General features: G+C 40.6%; 1 protein-coding gene across 1 annotated transcript in view; it reads left to right on the forward strand.

Annotated features, from left to right (window-relative positions):
- Positions 1 to 20750, forward strand: part of TTLL5 (tubulin tyrosine ligase like 5) — a 124186-nt gene extending 103436 nt beyond the window's left edge. Inside the window, exons 32-35 of the mRNA XM_059474234.1 lie at positions 3225 to 3445; positions 10459 to 10544; positions 20164 to 20200; positions 20286 to 20750. Coding sequence (XP_059330217.1) covers positions 3225 to 3445; positions 10459 to 10544; positions 20164 to 20200; positions 20286 to 20316 — 375 coding nt within the window. The 3' untranslated portion in view covers positions 20317 to 20750. The remainder of the gene's footprint in view (positions 1 to 3224; positions 3446 to 10458; positions 10545 to 20163; positions 20201 to 20285) is intronic.
- The last annotated feature ends 2382 nt before the right edge of the window (positions 20751 to 23132 follow it).

Consider the following 23132-nt stretch of genomic DNA (forward strand, 5'->3'; position numbering starts at 1 on the left):
AATTTCCCCTAAACAATTTATATGGCTGGAAAGGTCTTCCAAGGCTATTAATTCTCTGTATTTTTGCAATGTTATCTGAAACACAACTGCTTTTCTAAAAGTGGTTGCTTGTGTTTTGTTGGGTTTGCTTTTTCTTTTTTTAACTTAGAACCTCTTTATTGTTTATTGCTTGTAAACATCTCAGTTTGCAGTGTCAGGGATTTGGACTAGCTGCACAGATCTTTATGCAATACATGTGTGTGTGCATCTGTCTGTCAGTTCTCATACACTGCTGAGTCTCTCGTCTTTTTCAGATTTGCTGATCCAATTGAATGTGAATGACTGTGGGATAGAAATCTCACAGCAATGTTTCATACAAATTACATTAAAATCAAGAGCCATATATCTGGGAAGGGGGTTCGGCTACTGTTCCCATTATGGCAATGGCTTCAGTATGAGACCACTCCAAATTAGACAGCACAAGAATGCCCAGACCCATGAAGGGAGGCATAATTTGGGGTATGCTTTATATTAGATACTGTAAGACAGATTTGCAGGAAATGAGCTTCATTACCTCCTCTGGTCACACAGTGAACGTGTTTCTGCTTGCAACATTTGTTCCATTACTGTGCTGGGGATGGGTGTTAGATACAGGCATGGTAAGTGCCAGGAACATTCTTTCTGTTTTTGAAGAGTATTATTATATCTGCTTTTCTTCAAAGTACTACACTACCTCTACTTTTAATCACTAACAGCCCCAACTTAGCTGCTACTTATACTCTTACGTGTTCATTGTCCTTACTGACAAGGTGTACACATTGAGATTTTCTTATTAAAAATTTATTTTTTTGTCCAAGGAATACTTTGTGTATGGTGTAGTAGATGTTGAAACAAGAAAATATTGCTTCAGCCTGTGATGTAGGGAAAAATACTTTCGGTCAGTTCTTTCTTTATGGGCAAGACAGGGTTAATGCTGTTCCTCCTTCCCAGAAAATTATGCACCAGAATTAACTCACTATTAATTTACAGAAATTTTAGCTAAAATGTCTAACAGCTTTTTTAGTATTTTTCAGATTTGTAGCTCTAGAGACTTCTTAGGGTAGCAAATGTCTCCTCAACATAAATCTGCCAGCTTGGGAACTGTAATTGAAAGTTTTTCTCTTGAAGCAGCAATAGTTGTAGAGTGCTACATGATTCAGGACTGCATCTGTCAGGATTTGTCGAGGCTTCTGCTTTCCCTAGACCCTTAGTTTTCAGAATCATGAGTGATAAGGTCTGTCTCCTATGTTTTGGATGTGCTGAAAGCTTCCCAACCCTTCCTTTGTGTGGTCAGGCTCTGTTCTCTCCAGCTGTCCTCTTTATTTGCACAGAAGCTTCTCCTGGTTTCCCCTCCTGTCCCCATGGAGTTCACAGCAGGGCAGTATACTTTGTAGCTGAATCCAGAAGCTGTGGTCCTTGTCAGCTTCCAGTCTCCCCGTCCTTGCCTGGAAGACAGCCAGAATCTCAGCACAGTGTGGAGACAAAGGCATTTTCAGAAGTCTGTAACCCCCAAGAAAAACATCCATGACCTTTCTTTAGGCAGGTTTCCACACAGTTTTTGCTGATCAGGCTTCATTGGAGCATCCATGCCTGCTGTTTCTTCAGAGTCATGGATCTCCTTGCCAGTGCATATTAACACAGGCAAAGAGTTATGACTGTATGTGTTGTGAGCTCCAGGATCTTAGTGATTTTAGTAACAAGAAAAAGAACTCCCAGGAAAAATGCAAAATGCATAATATTAAAATAACTTAAAGGAAAGATGGATAATATAATTTCACAGTGAAATGTCACTGCTGAATAAGAAGTGGGTGCAGTGACTTGAGAGTCTCCATCCCGACCCTAAGACATGTCAGGCTCTGAGATGCAAGAGTCTAAGTGCCAAGTTCCATTATAGTTTGTTTTTCTGGGGAGAGGTGGGGTGCGACTGCTATTTTCCAGACTACTGCGCTTGTATTAGCTTCCTGATTGAGAATCTGGAAGCTGCAATCAAGGTAGAGCTTCAGGGAAGGGAGAGGTTAAGAAGGATTGGGAGCCCAAGGGCATGTTGTCAGTGAGCTCTAGTTAGGAAACAGGCCTGTTTTGGCTCCTGCACTTCCTTCTCTCCCTAGAGCTCTGCCTGTCAGAAACGCCTTCCCACACAGCGCTGCTCTGCCATTTGCCAGAGAATTGCGGGGGAGAGGGGCTTTTCCTGTCTGTGTGCTGAGACTCAGCCAACTCTCAGCCTGTGGTTTGCTCTGGAGCCTGGAGCCCATTTGCTGTGGCTTTGTGTATTTTCCACCCGAGGAGAAACTGAGGACAAACTCAGTGAAGGGTGCTGCTCCCAGGGTCACACAGAGGGCTCAGGTCTTCCCCTTATCTCCTATCACTGACCTCTAGATGCCAAATTACAAGGTTATGGTATTGCCGCTGTTCTGGGAATCCGACTGACTTCGAGGAAAGACAAAGCAGAGCTCCCAGCAGGTTGCTCCTTTCTGAAGAAAATTTAGCAGTCTGCAGAGCTCCCATAGTGGAAATATTCTCCACTCCCTGCTTTGCCAGGCCATTGCTCTGTTCTCCAGTGTCTCATAACATGCAGATCCTTTTGTTCCCAGTGTCACATCTTCAACAAGCTTACTCTCCCACATGCTATAGGAATAGAAATATTTTCTGTTCCCTCATATTACTGGGATTTTCCTTTTTGTCAGTGGTGGCGTTAAAGTTCCCTTTTCAGAAGAAGGTACCGTAGAGCTTTTCTATTACTCCAAGCACCTACACAGTTAGACCAAATAAGGAGCATTGTATCATCTTCCCCATAACCTCTCTCCTAGAACTGTGTCTCAATCCTACCTCCCACATAAAGAATAATTTAGCAAGATAACACAGAAAGTCAATGTACTGAAATATTTACTACTTTGTGAATACAAGCCCACTGCAAGATTAGATTGAGTATTGGGCCTGTTGTTTTTAATCTGGAATAGTAGAATTCTGTGGCAGTAGTGGAGTTGTCTGCCTTCCTAGAAGCTACTCCTGGTTTCCAAGAGCATAAAATTCACTGACTTAACAACTTAACTCTTTATGTGTGGGACTTTGCCTGGAGCCCTGGGATTGCCTTCACCAGGCAGATATTATCCCTCACAGAAGTGTCACCCACCTCCATCAGCAGTCTCAGCAATGTTCACAGAGGTAATCACCAATTACTATGGGATTTTTTTTCTTTTTTTACCCAGGCTGTTTTTGCCAACTACTCACAATCCAGCACCAGTCATATATCTATGCCAGCTGGCTCTGATGCCCGCAAGACATCAAATGCCACTTCTAGTATCCAGAAGGCATCCAGTTTGCACAAAGTGATGCCATCCCAGAGTACAGCTCCTCAGCTGGTTCCAAAGCCTCCAACAAACCACAGACAGGCAGTGATCAGAAAGGCTGCAGCCCAGAGGATATCCAAGTAAGTTTTGTCTCTTCCATCCACAATAGGGAGTTGGCACTGGTTCCCCTGAAAATGAATATTTGAGAAGAAACTGTCTGCATCTGACTCGACAGATCTTTTTGGCTGTGCTATCCAGGATAAATCTCAGAATAATCTGAGGTGTACATACTGAAATAAGCACTGCACTGTGCTGCAGTTATGTGTTTCATAGGGGTATGGAAGGTAACTGTAACCTTACTGTAAGGTAAGGACATAGAAAGTGTCATTCAGTAATGTAAATACAGGCTGCTAGTGGCATTTTGGATGCCCAGGGCTATTTCACCTGACTTTCAGCTGCTCTTCCAGATGAGTACAGGTCTTCTGAAGTTCTTGTGTTGTATCTGTCAGTCCCATGCAGTTGTCTCAAAATAACTTGAGAGCACCAATTAAGGTACATCTATGTTTAGGCACTTAAGTCACTCCCTCAGTCTAATCTTTGATGGGGGCTAGAATCTAGAAGAGGGTGCCAAAAATCCCCCAAAACTCAATTAAAAAACCAAAACAAAGCAACAAAGCAGTTCAATGCCTTTAACAAGATAATCTGCCCTTGAGCCAAGTTTTCCCATAAATTTAACACACCATGTTGGATTTAGGCCTTCAAGCATAAGTGTTTATTTCATTCGAAATGCTTATTTTGTCCCTGATGTAATGATAGCTTTTCTCATTAACTATAGAAATCCCTCTCTTTACTTTTAGTAAGCTTTTAGTTAAATAATGCTTGCTATTCTAAGGTAAGTGGATGGATTTGACAGTTATCTTTAAAAACAAATGCTATCTTTAGAAACAAACAAAAATATTCACCGTGAAATTTTGCTTACTGATTAGAAGTTTCCTTCCTTCCTTTCCATTTCTTGGTATGTCTTCTCTTTGCATTATGAGAAAATGTGAAAATGACTCCTCTGGGTTTTCAGCCTCCTCAAATCTCTGTTTATCTCCTCTTAAATGGCCAAACTGCTTTAGTCTAAATCCTTCATCAGGTTTTTCCTCATATATCCTCAGACTTGTTTCATCCTGAAAAATTGATTTCATAACTTCCTTCCTTGTACTTACTATACAGCCAGAAGAGTTGTAAAGCTTTCAGAGCAAGCTCCTGTGAGGTTTCCTGATTCTGTTTTCACTTCCTGTTTAAAGAGAGAAGCTTTAGTTTTATGTTACTGATGAAAGACACCTCATGAAGATGCAGTCACTGTGTGTGAATCAAATCTGGAACCGCAAGGCATATTTAAGGAACTTGGACAGAACTGATTTGGGGAAGTTTGTGTATTTGCTGCCTGTACTCTTGCTATCTTAAGAGAGAGCACACAGAGTTAATCCCCCAAAACTATTTAAAAAGAAAACAAGATGTTAGTAAATTTTGTCAGCTCAGCGAATGCAGATGTGAGCACCAGGTCTGTCAGGTATGCTCTGGTGGCTTTGCTATCTGATTTCTTTCATGTTGGGTGGCTCTTGTTAGTACAGGTGACAGGCTGTGTCAGTGGGTTTCTCTGCTGGGCAGCAGGCATGTGTATTTGAAGATGCCGGTGTGCTGTGCTCACTTCTTGGCAGAGGAAATGTTTATCCTTGTGAGATGGAATTGCAGCTCCTTGGACAGACTTTACTTTGCTGCATTTTTGTGGTTTCTGCTCTGTGACAGGCAGGAGTGTGGGAAAACCGGAAAAAGTTCAGCACCAAAAATGCACAGAAGGGGGAAAAAAAGCAAAAGATTCCTTCAGAATTTCAGAAAACTAATCCAAGTATTGAAGGCTGCAAGGAGCCGCTCCGGAAATATTTTCCAAGTTGCCTTTCAGTCTCCAGCACAAGGCTCCAAACCCATTCTTGCCATTCATGGGATCTTGCAGTAACATTTTTTCACTTACATGGAAAACAACAGTGCCTAGCTGTAGTTCCAGCACACTGAGAGCTGATAGTTTAAAAACTGCTATGTCTCAGACTAATTTAATCCATTCATTGTTGTCAGGAAAAGACCAGATACACATCTACAAAGGAGAGTGAATGGAGAAAAGCCTCTGTGTCAAAGGAACATGGACTAGAGGAAAAAAAGATGTCTTGCATGCTTCAGCCTTTTTTCTACAATCCCTGATAAGTTGTACAGAGTATTTTCAGACACAGTGTAGTCTGCTTTCAAAAAAGTCCAGTGGTAGAAACTCTACTGTGTGCTATAAAAATCTAGTTAGGAATCTAGACAACCTTTTAATCACCTAGTTTCTCCTGATGTGCTGTATTTTTCTTTTGAGTTATTTTCTGTATTTTTCCTTTGTTTCATCCTGTTGTACCTTGTTCCTACTTCCTGAACCTGAAACACTTTCTCATGTAAATACTTTCCATCTTTTGAATATTCTTTTACTTCTTGGAGTAACCTAATTTTGCTTAGACTTGTTGAGGTATGTTAACCTCAGATAGTAGTTCTACTTGCCAAGTCCCTAATTGTCTTGAATTTACTCTATTTTCTCCAGTTTGTCAGAGTGCTTGGGCTGTGGCACCCAAAATTGTGCTTTTCCAGTGAGACTACCGTGTCCTTAGGTTATGACATGGCAAATATCCCTCTCCATAACACCTTTTTGGCTGCTTCATTGTCTGTCAGGTCACTTTTGATTTGCTGCCTTCTCTCACTCCCTAATACTTCTTGGCTGTTTTTCTGATACCTTTCCTCAAAGAGGATCTCAGGATCTCAGGGCTATGTATTATTTACACGAGACTTCCCTGAAACTAATCCCATTCTGTTGTTAAAGCTCTCATGTCTCTTTCTCCCCCCATATAGTTCAGTAAGTCAGACTTCTGTGTGCTCTTGCACTGCCTGGCTTTTGTTTCACATCTTTATAAAGATCATCTTTTTGAAGTTGTTTCTAGAATTTCTCCAGAGACAGGACTGTGATGACAAAACTAAAATCAACTTTGTCTCTTTGACCTATCTCCTCCTTGCATGCATTATCAATTCTCCCCTAGCCAGCACACGTGGCTTCCAGAAAAGGAAGAAACAAGTAGAAAACTCAACTACAAACAGAATGAGATGCTAAAGATGAACATTACTGACTAATTCAAAAACTGTCTAGTAACTTGGACACTTTCCTGGTTGAAACATAAAGGAAAAAAGTAATGGAGCAGCCAGACAATTCAGTTTTGTCTTTTCAGTTCCTGGCTTCTCTTGTTTTTGTACAAGGTGGTAGGTTGACTTTATAATGGATTGTGTCCAAAGCAGACTCCTTGCTTCAGCTAACAGAGTGGAAAACTGGGGCCCGTATTAAGGTGTGGAAAAAGACTAACTGGGAGAAATTATTTAGTATGCAGCTCTCTGCTGAAATACGGTGCTATAAAATGGTGTCACAGGGCTCCATAGTTTTGATCAAATGCACTTGTATCACTAATAGATAGCTTTTGAACAGCTGATACAACAAACTCTTTTTTCTTTCCCAGAGTCAGACTGGGTCTTTCCCACTGCTCATGTTGCCACTACTTTTGGCAGGTAGTGGTTCTGTGAACCATGAAGAGACCTGCTGATATTTTGAGATAGAGATCACAGATACAGTATTTATAAGCAGTGGAATGAAGCAGATATTCCCTGGCAACAGTATTTGGTGTTACAGAGTCTTCACATTACAGATGACAGCATGCAAAGTAGAAAAAATACATTAGCTCAACTGTTCACAAGAGTGAACTGGTGGTAGATGAAAAATCTTTCTGCTTTTAGGAATGCCTAAGTTGTAATAAATACACATTTCTGTGCTGTCATTCACATAGTAACTTCTCAGAAACTTTCTCTCTGTGACAGTGTCAAGAAGAGTAACACTTTGAACAATCTGTGAACAGAACCATCAGTCAAAGAAAATAGCTTAGAAAAATTGATCTGTCAATATTAGACCACTGTATATAAGGAGAGGAAATGCTAGGTAGGGAAAAGGAGCATATTGTTTAAGATGATGTCAGAGAGAGACCAAGTTTACCAGTAGTAGACTGGAACACTACAAACTGTTGGGGATATTGATCAGCATGGCATGATTTCTTGTACTGAACATCTCTGTAAATGCCATAACAACTCTATTCAGGAAGACTTTCAAAATAAATATTCCTTTCAAGTCCCACCACCACAGAACAGAAGTCTTTCTATGTTCTCTTTTGTTTTACATGGTGCCAGCAGTAGAAGAGCCAAAGTTCTTCTCTATTGTAACTAGTACAGAAATAGGGTAGAGGGGGATCCATTTCTCTAGGGTTCAGGAAATCCATCCCAGAGTGGGGAGGAGTTCTGACTGGACACAGTAGTAGCCAGCTTTTTTCTAGGATCCACTGGCCAAGCCTAGCAAATGTGCCAAAAGCAGATGATGATCACAGAGCGAGGCTCTGTAAAACACTATGGCTCTGTTTCGTATCCTGTCTTGCCCATGTGTGAGGTGTCTTTAGTGAGCCAGGTACATCACACACAGAAACTGAGTGCCCACTGATAAGAGGACAGGCAGCAGAACACCCATCTGACAGTTACTGGAACCCCTTTGACTGTTTTGCTGCTGCTGTACTGCAGCACACTTGTTTTTTCAGCTCCTGAATATCTGGGTTAATCAGGCTGCCTGACCCTTAGACATTTTTGGCAGTAAAAGCAATGCATCTGAGAGACATGCCTTGATTTAACACCCTGCCACAGCTGGGCTCACTAGACCTGTAGCTCGTAGCCCTTGGCTAGCCTCAGATCATACACCCAGATACACATGCAGGGTACCCCATCCAAGAACAACAAAGAGGATCAAGCTTCCTTGGCTCTGGGTCTTTACATCTGCTGCTGTCCTCTTGTCAAATCTGGACTTTTTGTGATGTGAATATGGTACTGTCAGATCTGTCTGGTTCCAGTGGACCTCTAGATGAATCTGTAGCATCCCAGAAATAAGTTGTTAAAACAAAGATGTTCAAAACTCAGTCAAATATCTTTCACCTGTGGAACAGAATTTGCAGTCCAAGGCTGGGCAGCTGAATGCTAGTCTAGTACCTAAATAAAGGAAGCCAGTATCAGTTTTGAGGACGAGTTACCCATATAGGAGATAGAAAAGAGCAATGACAGATATTAAAACGGAGGGACAGTTGGGACTGTTTTTGTTAATATTGAGTAAGAAATGGAGAACATAACAATGGATTGCACTGGAGAAATGGAAGCAAAAACAACAGAGACATTGACATTAGGAAACTGAGAAAAAGCAGTGGGATTTCAGCCAGTCTGAGGAGGAAGAAAGTGGAAAGGGATTACCTCAGTTTAAACAGTGAATATGTTCTGGCACTGAAGCTTTCATCAGGACAGCACAGAGAGTACGAGGAAGTGATCTTAGCCTGGTGGGAGATCCCAGGAGCAGAGCTGAGAATGAGCTCTCAGAATGAGGTGACTGTTGAAACTGCAAGAATCAAGGTACCCAGTGTTGTGGGTAGGCAGAGAAGAAGGGCAAGTCTGTAGAAATAAAGAAATTCTCTGAACAATAAGGTGGAAGAGTGACTGTTTCCTGTTTTGCTTTTATATTGTTGTAGTACTTGCTGGCATTCTTGGTTACTTTTTCAACTACTAGTTTTGCATTCCAGAAGGGTGAGCTGAATTTGACTGTCAGTTGTGCTGTGTTAACAAAGTGGGCATGCTAATTATGAACATGGAACCTCTATGTAAGAAGCATAAAGATCCATTTAGATTTTCAGCCTCCAGAAGGACCATGCAATATCAGCAAAAAAACCCCCATAAATACAGATCCAAAATTCTCTCCAAGAGACAATAAACACAGAAACAGGCACCTCATTTGACAATAGCATTTCCAGTTAAGACTGACTGAATTAAGGGGCTGTGGAATGCAAATGTATCTGCATCCCTCTCCCTTCATGTGTATACTCCATTTCACTGAAATCCAGCTGAAATAAAACACAGGAGTCCCTCACAGACCATTTAGCTGTCAGAAGCACCTGGTTTCTGGCAACTTGTTGACCTTGAAATCTGGAAGCAAAAGGTTTCAGATAAAACCATAGAAACTACACGTGTTTAAACAGTGAATTACAATTTAAACAGTGAGTAACAGTCAGTTAGTTGTGAAGGCATCCCATGGGGATTGGAGATCATGATGCTCTTCAGGGGAAGAGCTGACAGCAACTGTAACACTGCAGAGCTGAGAGAGTGAAGGACTCTGGCAAAGATGAGAGTACTCGCAGAAAAGTCTGTAGTGATTGGAAATGAGTTGGGCCAGAAAGAAGAACAGCAAGGAAGAATAAGGGAGGAGAGGACAAATCAGGAATAAATTATATAGGTTTTTAAGGACAGAAGAGATGCTTGCAGCTGTATAGCTTGCCCTTCTCTTGTGAGTAGACCCACTTTTTCTGTAGTACATGGTCTCAGTTTGGTAATTAATATTTCTGAGTCAAACTACAGTTGTAGTCTACAGAGTATAGTTCTGCTGTAACTCAAGTGCTGAGATCAATGCAGAAGGATTTGCATAAGGTATCTGCTTGAGGAATGGCACTGGATTACTGAAAATTAGATGCATCCCATGTGTCTCAGTTTGCAAGATAAGTGGGAAATCTTGGCTAAATGAGCTCTCTCTGCTGAGGCAAGATGCAAAGACTTAACTCTTGAATCTAGTATGTTTTGACAGCATGTGCATTTCTGTGCAGCAGTTGCTTAATCACTTTAATTTAAATCGTTGGACTAAGATGACCACAGCATACACTAGTTGCGGTGTATGTTGGTGGCCCAATACCATTTACTGTCTTCTTTATGCTCCAGAATCAGCTTCCAGGGCATATGAGACAATTAAGTGTTTTAGTCACATCAAAGTTTCCCTGGTGGCTTGACTGTTCATTTGTCTTGCTCTGCTTTTTGGAGTCAGTTGCTGCCACTGCCTTTTTTGTACCGCGTTCAGGCACAGCTTCATGGTTACTGTCCCAGTGAGATTATATAAACTAGGGGAATTCTCATTTTTTTAAGACTTTCATTCTTCCTCGCTATATCACTTACCTCTGTCTAATTTTATGGTGTTACCTCTTAGGTTGACCTCCACTGAAAAGCAACTGGATGGATTCCAGAACAGCCTTCACAGTGCTGCACCCTGTGAGCCAGGGACATGTTCCACAGGTGAGTGACAGTGCCAAAGCCCGTGAAAGTGGGGGTGGGTATGCTGGGATGCTTTCATCTTTTTCAGGAACTAGCAGGGAAAAAGCTTATCAGCAAGAAGAAACACAGCTGCCTCCCCTACATGTAGTGGTTCCTAGGTAACAGTCTGGGTTCAGCTGTGCAGGGAATTTATACCCTCTGGGATAAAAAAGGCTAAACAGAAGGGAGCATAGGCTGAGTTTCATAGAATTGGAAGACCCCCTTAAAATATGGCTGGGGAGGGAAAAAAAAAACACCTTGGCTCAAGTGGTTCCTTTTTGCTTTCGACTTTGGCTCAAGATGCTCTCTTGTTTAAGCTTGGCCTGTAATAAAAGGCCAGGACATGCTTTACATTTTTCTTTGGTCTTGCAGAAAAGCTCTTAGTGCAGAAAGACATAGCTGAGACTTGTGAATCAGCTGCATAATGAAGTCAAGTAGTAGATGTGAAAGTATCTGATAGAAAATCACTGAGAATTACAGAATCAAATCTTTGTCTTTCCCTAGTGGCTAATTAATTCAAACAGGTTTATCTGCTGATAAGTTCTCAGCAAATGAAGACCCAGTCATTTTTGCAGACCTATTGGCAGGTAGAGCATAGTCTTGCAAATCCGTACTACCTGTGGCTCACAGTAATTTGTGATAGTGCTATGGAATATGTGGAATATTATGTTCCAGAATGCTTTGAAAAATTATGTTTCTGATCTTCTGTTTTGAAGTAGAACTGTGAATGGCTTAAGTGTCACTAATGCAGCGATCTCTGTGTTTTCAGAGGCTGAAAGAAAAGTTTATAGAGAGGTTCATCTCTTGGATATTTATCTCTGAAATTAAAATATGACATTTCCTTTATTTATGTCAGTGATTTTTTTGCTGATCCTCTAGCACAAACATTCAGCTAATGCACTTAACATACAGTTCCAAACTGCCTCCCACACTTTACTACCTGCCAAAAACTCCAGTTGTCCTACCAGAAATTTTATAGGCTGAATGGCCACAGTCAGTATTAAGCACCGTATGGTACACTGTAACATGACAGTCTACTCTAGCATATAATGGCATTATCCAAACAAATAGAATTATGTCAACCCTGCATTATGTGTATAGCTAAATAAAAAGTTTTGATCTACTGTGTAGTGCAATTTAAGTTTTTAGTACAGTACATAAAGCAAGGTTACAGATAAATTTAAAAGTAAATGTAAAAATGAAGTTCTCAATATATTGGCAAAATTGGTTTGTTGAGTGGACTAACATGAAGGTGTTTTGTGTGCTGGATTTTGCCTTCTTTTTCACATTTTATAGAGTACTGTTGCAGTTGCCACTCTGTAATTTTAACCTTTCCAAGAGAATCTTTCCATCTCCTCTGGATACTGTTATGTGTGTCCATGATAACTGTAGGTAGCATTTTGCTATCCTTCCCCATTTCTGTGAATACCCACACAATGCATGCATGAAGATGGATGATAGTATTAATGATGGTATGCAACAGCCAGAGTTGGAGGAATAATAGAGGCTAGATACCAACAGTGAATTTCAGGGTAGTCACTCCTCTGTGAATACTTGTAATCCAGTGAGAATTGAGAACTTCAGCTCATGTTTCCTACTGTAGAACTGGTCTAGCTGCATTGTGCTGAACTACCCTTTCTGAAGCTGAAAGAAAGGGTTAGCCTGCTATTTAACTGAGAGCATCAGGGCCTAGGTAAAGCCCGGGTTTGGCTAGGGGTAGGTTAGTAGAACCACGGTGGGTGGGTCACTCAAAGCTTCCTGCTGCTAAAGGAGGTCCATAGCTCCAAGAACTGTGCTAAATGTTGCTGTGATTAAACTAACTAGAGCAAAACATTTGTTCTTTGGAACTGGGGGATGATATTTTCTTCAGCTTTGCACCAAGTTACTGGTATGTGTCAGAGGCTGTTGTGCCCAGTTTGTGTCTCAGAAACTACTCTGCAGCAGTAGTCCCTGCTGCAGCAACAGCTGTTTTTCTTCTTCACTCTCTCCATTGATTGCTTACACTAGGGCGCCAATTTCCCCTCAGCAGCAGTTTACTTGGGGTTACTGTTTCACATGTATTTAGTATCTTAGATACCAACTGGAGAGGTTGGACACACAGTCATAAAGCAAATCACAGAATAAACTGCAAGCATTTAAAAATGGACGGCTGTGAAAAGCTGCTGATATAAAAGAGGAATCAGGCAGAACCTGTGTTAAAACACATACACACAGATGATCAGAAATGTCTGAGAAGCTTGAATAGGCCTTCTCCTCTAACAGCCCATCTGAGAGTAGTTATGGGGCTCTGTGAAGAAGCATAAAGGTGTCACGAGTGATCTTACCTCAAGCCACGATGTTGCTCAATGGAAGCGAGAATCAGGCAGTATGGAAACTTTTAACTAGAGTGTCCAGAAGACAATTCACTAGTGGTTAGTGCTGCAACTGTAAAATAGCAGCTGTAGACACTGTTGTGCAGTGGGCTCAGGCTCTTGAGAACAGATCCTTTGAAATAAAAGGGAAAATAAAAGTCAGCATTTCTGCAAGGTAGCTCAGGATCCTGAAACAAACCACCACTACAAGGAAAGTAGCCTCATCTTCATTTCACAGAGGCAGAAGTTTTGGGAGCGGTCTGTCACTGGTGTAAAGAGACAGAAGGCAGAGAGCCTCATGACTCTATACAGACAGGAATGTAAATTTGAAAGATAGCAAATGGAGGTTATTTGTAGTGTCTGAAGAGACAGGTTCTTAGCAAAATTTGTGGGAGTTTAGCAGGATTTATTCTAATAAAGAAATACTAAGAATTACTGCCTCTAGGAAACATTTAAATTGCTGTGACCTGAGTTTTCACTGAACACCCAGTCGCTAGTGGGTTTCTGAAAATAGGGCCATTATCACATTGCTTTTTTTATTCTGTGTTACTTTGAGGGTCCCTCAGCATGACATTGATTGTTTCCTGTTTTGTGGAATTCAGTTAGTATTATTGAAAAAGGGTGATTTTGAATTAAGGAACCAGTTCTCTTTTCAAAGTTGTCTTCAGAGTATAGCTTGCTGAGTAACAGCTAAGTACTGTAGCTCGTTGTTCAGGTCTGGGTTGTCTTTAGGAGCCTGTGCTTGGTATATGGAGGCTGTGCTTGAGTTCAGATGATGGTCAGGCTGGTAATTTTTGTTTTACTATATATTTTAAGAATATAAGGTGTATGGAGACATTTTGCCATGTTTTGCTGGTTTATTTTCCTTTCCTCTCTAGTGGCATTAGATAAATAATGTGGGAATTTGTTTTCTCCAGAAAGTGAAGGTCTAGAAAAAAAAAGTCATTTTCCCACCAGAATCTTTTGAACAAGATGGCAAGAAATATGAAGGAATTTTTGTAGTTACGTGTCAATCTCAAAATTCGAAATTGTTTCTATTGATTATTTTTCATTTTTGAATATACTAACACAGAGGAGGTTTTGGGGAGACCAGAGGATGAAGAGCAATTTATGAAAATATAGCAGCATAGTCCCAAGCAGCTTTTCTGTTCCTGAATTGGACTCTTGTTTGCAAGAGTCTGGAGATAGGAAGAGTCTGAAAGTATAGTTAACCCCTCCGTGCAGCTGTAGAGTAGATGCTTAAGTTGATTTTATTTGGTTTGGTTAGATATGCAAAGGTTACCAGCAACTGTTGAGTTGCTGTATGAGTGACACCTGTGTTCTTTAGGCTTTTATCCTTCATTTGCTGCCAACTTCTTTAAAGTTTGTGACATTTTTATTTTAAAAGCTTCAGAAGACAGAACACCTCTGGGGTTCTGTTTTGCTGTGACGAAAATATAAGGTACTAATAAACTATATAATTACAAACATGAATCATTAAAACTGTGCAAGACTTGATGGCTCCAAGCTTGACAGGACCTTCATCTTTCCTTTATCAGACTGATTAACAGTAATGCAGTTCTGTTGTGCTGATGTTTATGTTACTAGTGTCCACATAACTTTTCCACTGTGTCTGCTGGGAGGAGAAAAAAACCATAAGAATTAGAGGTCAAAATTAATAATATGCATTTCAAGTTTGACAGTGAAGACTGCTAATTCATGCAAAGTCTTGGATCTCTACCTAGTCTGGTTGAAAACATGAGTCCAAAACTAATTTATTTGTATTTTAGTTCTCTGGAGAATACTTGAGGCAGAAAGTGAGTGTCAAAACTCAGTCTGAAACTAGGGTGAAACTTCTTGAGCGAGTTGGTATAGACTGGATTATATTTCCCATGATTCTTAGTGCTGTAGCTGTGCTTAGTTACAGGGTGATGAACAGTTGTCTGTTTATTTTAGACATTCACCTGCCCCTGTATCTGCTTGAATGCCAAGTCCACAAAGTATGCAACTCTTTGAAATTGTGTTATCATCTGTAAGGGCTTAAAACTGCATCCTGAACTGCAAAGAGACTAGAAGAATATGGGGATTAATAAAATGGTTTGGATCTAATCCGTGTAGAAGACAGGCTGCTATTCTTAATTTTCTCGTGATAACCTTCTTTAGGCTAAGGTTGAGAGCAGTTCCTGAATGCCATCGAAATATGATGGCTGTGTAAGCAGTGTGGAGCAGTGAATGGAGCCTGCTTGTAAACCAGTGACAGTAATGAGCACTTTTGTACTCACTCACCATCTAATATGCTCTAGATTTTTTTTCATTTTACAGGAAATCTACAAGTTGACTGTCTATTTCTGAAGTTTTTTTATCCAAGATTATTGTATGGACCTTCAAAACAAGGTCATATTGTTATATGTCGTTATTGGAGACCTGAAATTAGAGTTAGCATTGGAGGTGCTAAGTCTTGACTGACTGTTGCCTAGCCACAGCTTGAACATTATTCTTGAAGTGCAGCCTCTTTAGATTCATTTAGCAGGTGTGCAAATGTACAAGCTTCTAAATTGTCCTGGTCCAGGAAAAAAAAAGGGCAAGTAAACACAGCAGGCATGTAAACAAGACACATACAAATACTTAATATTTTTTGCCAGATCTAAACAAACAAAAAAAAAAAACATGTGGAATTTGGAGATTGCTTTATCAATGAGAATGTCTCGACTCTCTTGGAGCATAAAGGGTGGGGTTGGGATGTAATATGCACTGTTACCACTGTGCATGGCCTGTGTCAGTCTTCCAGCCATTTGTTACAGTGGGGTGGAATTCCCAGCTGCCCAGCCTTGTCCAGACTTCCTCAGCTTCTGCCAGGTTCCCTGCAGCCTTGGAAAGCAGCAGATTGTTGAACACCAATGTGTTTATTTTTATGTTGTTACCACATTCCCAGGAGGAACCTTGACTATGATTTCAGCTGGTCTCACCACACTGTCCAAATCCTTCATCAGGAGCAGCTGGGAATAGAAATCACTCAGGTTTCTACACAGCACATTGCTGGTACACTTCCTCCTTCTCAGTAATCCTGTTAATTCCAGTCTTCATTTGCTACTCTCCTGGTTCTCTGTGTTGTTGCTGTGACTGACTGCACAAATGGTCTTCATTTCAAAAGATGACCTTCAAATGGGCACCTCAAGTAACCTCTACCTCAGACTGCTTTGAAGACCCACGCACAAGGTGTCTTATGACACAAAAGACAAACTTTTGATGTCACTTCATTACTTATCCTAGTCCGGGAATGGAGTCATGATGAGCTCTTCCACATAAATCCTTTCAGAACCACCTGTCTGGCTGAGAAGCTCTGGGTGAATCATTGAAGAGGGAGCTCCTGTGTGATATCCAGCACTTTGCATCAAACTTTTCTGGTGCAGCAGTAATTACAGTATTTACAGTAATTACAGTAATTACAGCAGCATTACAGTAAGTCCCTGTAATGCTGTCTCCATGCAGAGAAAGGATCATTGAGAAATTAGTTCCTTTTATCATACTTTGGAAAGCTGGGCTTGAGTTGAATCCTACTATTGTGCCTCTCTTTTCGGGAGGGCAAAGAATCAGTTACAATGGAGGATATTTAGTTGCACATTTGTTCTTAAAGTTATCGTCCTAAAGCCATTGTTTTTTTAATGCATCACAAAAACATCCTGAATAATTTCTCTATTACTGCTGACTTCCACAGTTTTATAAAGAGAGCACACAGGAAGGGAGTAAAAATAATTTCACTCCCTTCTTTAATTGATCAGTCAGTCCCAGGTCAGATAGTGACACACACACCAAGCCTCTAGTACCAGATGGGCCTGAAGGGAAAGGAGAATGGTAAAGAGGCTTTCTTATTACCCCATTTCTTAGTGCTCTTTGGAGGGGCAGGAAACCATTATCTTATGACTAACAATGAGCAAATATTGATGTTTTGAATGACTACCTTTAAAACAGATACAAGTTATCAGCAGGACATGACTATGTTTGAGTTCTGAGAAAAGTGTATGTAAGTCTCATTAAGCCTCAGCAGAGTGTAAAGTGCTGCCAGAAGCAGCATTCCAGGCCCTTCTCAGATGAGAGCATCCAACTCAGCCATCGCCTCTCAGATAGAACTGAGGGTCGGTGTTCGCTTCTAATCATCAGAAATGACATTTAGTCTTTCACTTGTGAGAGCAGCCTGCCTCTCACATCTTTACTCAACTTTTTGCCTTTCTTTTGTCAAAGGAAGGGTTTTTTTCCTGTTGCTGCTGATCTCATGCCACTGAAAGGACATTCCACATCTCAGAACTCTTCCTGAGAAAGCAGGAGAAAATGGAAAGAACAGTCTTTAGAGTCAGCTTCCCTATCTAAGAGCTAGAACTCAACTTGAATTTTAGGAGCCTTTTCTTCTGACAAACTCAGAAGCAGGATAAGTGATGGTTGTAAGCAATTGGGATTTTTGCCTGATGGGAGGCTTGGGCACTGCTTGTTCTCAGTAGTGAGGTGATGGTGAGCTGCCTGTGTTTCCTTGCTGTGTTGGAAATGTCCTTCAATATCAGGTGTGCAAAGACACAGGAGAGGTTATATAATATTTTGGCTGCTTCTGTCTCACATCTGGTCCTTTGGCATTAAGCTACCCATAGAGGGAATGACTTTGCCCATCCAAATTGGATTTTGTTTTAATCTGGCATTGTTTTATTGAGGCTAAAAATAGAAGCCAAAATGTGTGTGAGTAGGCTAAAAAGTGTATCTGAAGTTACGAAATGAAACGTGGAGAAGAACCAAAGAAGAGGGAGCCACAGTGAACCAGGGAGTAGAGAAGTGAATAAGAGAAATCCAAAAGAAAGCTATCAAGTACAGAAGGGCATTAGCAGTGGGGTTGAGTGTTACATGGGGAGTAGGAAGGCTCATGCTGACTTCCACTGGTCAGTGAGTCTGCTCGCTGCTTTTTTATGCAGGAAGACTTCTCTGGAATACAGTTGAATGTACTGTTCATGGCATACACATCACATTCCCCACACACACTCAGACATCCAGACCTCGCCACCCCCCAAGAAAATTTTCATGACTTGGAACTGCTGCTTTCTCTTGCCTGCCTGGTCCAACAAGTCAGGTTGAAATTGTGCCCAAAATATGGGGGAGGGAAGGCTGGCTTTCTGTTGTCAGCTGTCCTGGCTTGCTAGTGTCAGTCACCCGTAGATATAAATAAACCCCATGTATTTATTGCCTTTCTTAGTTATCCTATGTATTATCAAGGGAATGCTGGGCATCATTCTAAGATCAGAAATTCACTCTGGGGTAAAAAAAAAATTTGAATTTCTAGGATAATCTTAGCTTTTCAGGGAGAAAGAAAGCTCCTGCTTTCAACATTAGATTCAGGAGACTTCAATAAAGGTGCTCAGTTCTCCTACAAACTTTCTGTGGGTAAGATGAAACTGTCCCAACTAGCTGTAAAAAATATTAGCATGGGCTTCTGACTCAGTACTGTCACCTCGCCTTGTGCTTGTTTCTGTCTTATTCCTGCAGCTTGGAAGCACACTAGATTAGGTGCTGGTTTGTGAGCAAGGCTATGTACATCTGTGCTGGGGAAGTCTATATGGCAATGAATTTCAGTGTGTAGATATCTCTTTAATGACTTCATGCAACTCCTTTGATTTTTTTTGTGATTCAGAATTCTATCCATAAAAGGGAGATAATCCTTTTCTTCCCACTGTGACTGTTCTGAGTTTTTAGGTGCAGTCATGGGTGACATAATAGTGTGTAAACATGTGGACAGACATATGGGCAGATACTTTGACACCTCATGGCAGGCAGAGAATAAAGGAGGTTCATGCTGTTGTACGTGGTGATTCACAGCAATGACTCTTTATCACTGGGGAGAATCATTCCTTTATGTTGGCTTCTGTCAGCAATGAGCTCTTTTTCTGTTCCCACTACTCAACCAGAACCTCCAAATACTCAACTGCAAGGAGGTGGAATGCTCACCAATAGCTTTGAAAAACTTCAGAGCGTTATATACATTCATTTTTATGAAATCAATGAATTGGCTATGAGCACCACTCTTGATAGGAATGTCCATATTTACTTGTAGACATAGGAATGCCCTTCTCTGTGCTGAGTCCTCAAGGTACAAGAATGTACAAGAACTCAAGGAAAGTGATTTTAACTCAGTTTGTGAGAAAAGACAAATTGTGCAATGCATTTCTCTAGGAATAGGAAGGCTCAAACATCTTCAAAACGGAAAAATGAGGTTGAAGTTGGCTGCTTTCTCTCATGGGCCTTTGTTTCCTTAATTTCAGCGTATTGCCAAGGGATATGTTTCTGGACTGGTATCCTGCCTTAATGCACATGGTTGACAGTTTGGTTCCTACTTCAGTTTTCAAGCTTTCTGTGTGGTGACATAGCTGGCAATTCCACTTTCTAAACGTCTTTCCAGATCCTCTGTGTTCTGTGATGTTTGGCTGTATGCTGTATGTTTCAAGGAGAGTGACTGTATTTTCTTTAAATATAGCAATATTTTTAATAAACATCTCTCAACAAATGTCACTCATGTTTAGGAGCAAGCTGATGTGCTAAATACACAGGACAAGCTCTACCTACTAGATTAGCTGTAAAATGCAAGCTGTCCAAAATAAACTTGGTACATTTCTAAGTGTTTTGGTTTTTTCTTTTTCAAGGGCTAAGTATGTTTAAGTAAAAGAAGTGAAGATGACATTGACGTTTTCCCATAATATGCCTAAATAGTAAAATGCTGCAGTATGTAGAAGTCAAAACTGTTTCTTTATAATAATTGGGTGGGGAAGGGAGCCACATTCCATATTCCCAAATTGTTTCTTTTTAAAGATCTACCTTTCACACCCTCAGCTCTCCTGCAGCAAGGTCCTCAGCATGTGCTGGAGTGGGGAAATAGACTCCCATGCAAGCAAATGAGTAAAAGACCCAAAGAAAGAGATAAAGCATACTGATATGGGAGAAAGATTTAGAGGAGGGTGCATGTGAAGAGATGAGTCACATGAGTCAGAAACAAGAGTGAAGAAGGTATTCTGGTGCTTGAAAGGAATACCAAGAGTACTTTTTCACACAGTAGCTTACTAAGTTAGGTTTTGTTATACTGGTCTCTGATCTCATCTGTTGTGGCAGAGAGGTTGTGTGGTAAGGACACTCAGGTTTCTGGTGATGGCTGAGATTTGCAGAGCAGGGCATCAGTTTTCCCCGTTGAACAGTCCTCCATGATTACTCGAAATCTTTGAATAAAAAAACTTTGGTTTTTTTCCCAGCTTCTACTCGCAGAGAAGGATTAACACAGAACTCCAGGTGAGGAATCCCAAGAGTTGCTTCAAGTATGGGACAACAGAAGAAGCAGCAGCAGTGACTTCACACCATCACATTCCCATATCAGGCAAAAAAGAGAGAAGAGGAGACCTTGGTGAGAGAACAACCCACTGAAAAGAGTATCTAAACATCTGTGAAAGCAGATTGTGGTGATACACCTGCAAGCTGAGATGAATGAATGCTTCTGGGAGCTTCTGCTGCTGAGTCTTTGTCCCTTCAAGGGACAAATCACTAACTGTGAGATCTTTCTGTAAGACAAGAGATCTTTCCTGCAGCTATTCTTCCTAAAGTCCAGGTTTGAACATAAAGTCTCACTTGCTCAGCCATTTCAATCTGTTCTAGTCTGGTAATAACCAAGATTCCATACTTTCATCACATGGCAACCATCAGCAGAGAAAAATAATAGAACGTGTGACTGGAGATGTCTGTGTTGGTTGCCATCTTGAATTTTGGCACAGAGCCATAGAAATTAACAGTTTAAATAAAGTAATTTCATTTGTTTGTTTTGGTTATAATTTCAGTTATTAATTCACACGCCCAAAATATTTGCTGTTGTTATACTGGACAGGATTTTAAATCTGTCTTTGTTTCACTGTAAGATACTTGTATTCTGTGTGGCTTATTTTGTATTTTGATTTCTGTTTGTTTAGACTTTGTAAACTCTTAAAATCGGCTGATGTTTTCAGACCCAGGCTTGAACCCCAAGGCCCAGGTGGCTCTTATCAGTTGCAGTAGTGTCTTGGTGAAGGAGTTCAGTTAAAATTTGCCTAGTGTTATGAAAATTAGTTTGCTTATGTTAGAAAATAATGTCAGCAGCTGGAAATTGTATTGGAGAGAAGATCCATCCATCCTTAAAATGAACAGGAAGCAGCTTCAGCTCTGGCTCTTTGTTGGTGCCAAGTTAAAGGAAAACTCAGTATTTTGCAACTTCTCCCTTGTCCAACAGCAAGGGGTGTGATTGATAGTTCTCAAAGGTAAAAAATGTTCTATTGCTTGTATGAGAGTCTTCAGAGATTGGATTCAACATCCTGGTTGATCTCTTTTCTTACTCCACTTTCCTCTGTCTTTTGTAGTTTGTATAGTCAGTGTTAAGAGGTCATTCAAATCTGTTGATAGGTAGATAGTCATCAACCCAAAGGACTGACAAAAGAAACTATGTCAGAGAGGGAAGGTGTTTTCTCTTGAAACTATTATGTTCCTGTTCACTCTTGAATTCCACATATTTTCTGTCACTCAAGACCAGACAAATTGTGAGAAGGTTAAATAATTATGTTAATACCTTATTAGTTTCACCATCACTCACTTCAGGCATGAATTAATAGGACAGAATATGCATTTTTCTGTTTCTGGTACACTCCCACATGTGACACACTGAATACTTCACTTGTTTGAAGTGCAGCTCTCTGATACAGCTGTTCCCTTCCTTAGCTTCTTTCATTTCCATTAGACAGTCATGATCATGTTCACTTTCTTCACATTTTTGTTGGCTCATGATTAGTGAAAATTTAGTTGCAGAAGTTATTTCAGACTTGTGCACATTCTTAGCAGCTGTGGGCTTCAGGACCGTAGGTCTGTCTTCTTACAGCCTACTGTGCTATGCTGATATTGGCTATTGCCTCCAGCTCGTTCAGAGGGGCTATTTCCATGTAAGATTGAGCTTCAGTAAATAACAATTCCATTCCTTTCTTCCTCCCAATGGATCTGAGTTATCTTTATTCCACTGGGTTTTATATACAGGATTCAGTAGCTGTAGGATATACATCCTTATGGACCTCTCATCTCTGCTTTTGTGTACTAGTTTGTTTGTTCAGGTTATCACAGCCACTACTGAAAACTGTAGAGAGGTTTGTAGGATAAAGACTTAGCTCAGGAAAGGTGATTGTCTTATAGGAATCTTCGTCAGAAGCAACATTCTTACATATTTGTCAAGAAAATTACCAATTAGTGCTGGCTTATTATGAACACGGGTGAATTGTTTTGTCAGTTTTGCCAGTCTTACACCCACTCATTTTGGGATAATGATTTGAACTTGGTTACAGACATTTTTCCTCAACTTCTTTGTATTGCATGTTAGATGTAGCCAACCCCCACATCTGTAACTGTGATGACTTAGTAGCAGCATATTAAATATCCTGTTTCTGAGATTTTTTAAATATTCAGGAAAATGCACAGTGTGATAAGACTCTTATTTTGAAGGGATGCATTTTGTCAGGAGCAGTGAGGACTTGCATCCTTTTCCCTGAGAAGATTTTTCTCCTGCTTCAGACAAATGAAAAAAAAAACAACCCAGGAGTCTCAAGACTGGTCCTTTACCTAAAGCCAAACACCTAGACCATGAATCCCTGTTTATTCTCAGGATGTGCTCAGCCAGAGCATCAAATGACATAGCAGTATTCCTTTGTCTTGAGCATCTGCTGATCCCATCTCTGAACACAAATGCTGATACACTGGGAACATGTGCAATAGAGAACAAATTGTGTGATTCCAGTCGCTTATTTCTTCCACCTCCCTGTATTCTTCAGCCTGGAGTCCATATGTCTGTGCATGGTGGGTACTGTGTACTGAAGAGTAACATGTATTTTGTCTCTTTGCAGCTCTGCTACCTCCATGTCTGTCCCTTTCCATAAGCCTCTTAGTGCTGCAGTTAAGAGATTCAGTGGGGAAGCATTGGACTGTTTCCCACTCATCTTGGGAGAAAAGGCATTTTACAGGAAGTGTTTTCTTCCACAAGGGAGGGAAGTAGAATAGCAAACCCTTTTGGATATATAATAGTTGCACAAGGAGAGCACAGTTATGTGTTCCTCAAGTGTGGTTCATTTTTTCTCTGTATTCATCAGTGGTTGCATCAGAAGTGTCCTTCTTCACTGCAAGACAATTACTAATAGAAAACCCCAACAATCATTCAGCATCTATC

The sequence above is a fragment of the Ammospiza nelsoni genome, chromosome 6, assembly GCF_027579445.1.
Source record: "Ammospiza nelsoni isolate bAmmNel1 chromosome 6, bAmmNel1.pri, whole genome shotgun sequence".
Classification (NCBI taxonomy): Eukaryota; Metazoa; Chordata; class Aves; order Passeriformes; family Passerellidae; genus Ammospiza; species Ammospiza nelsoni.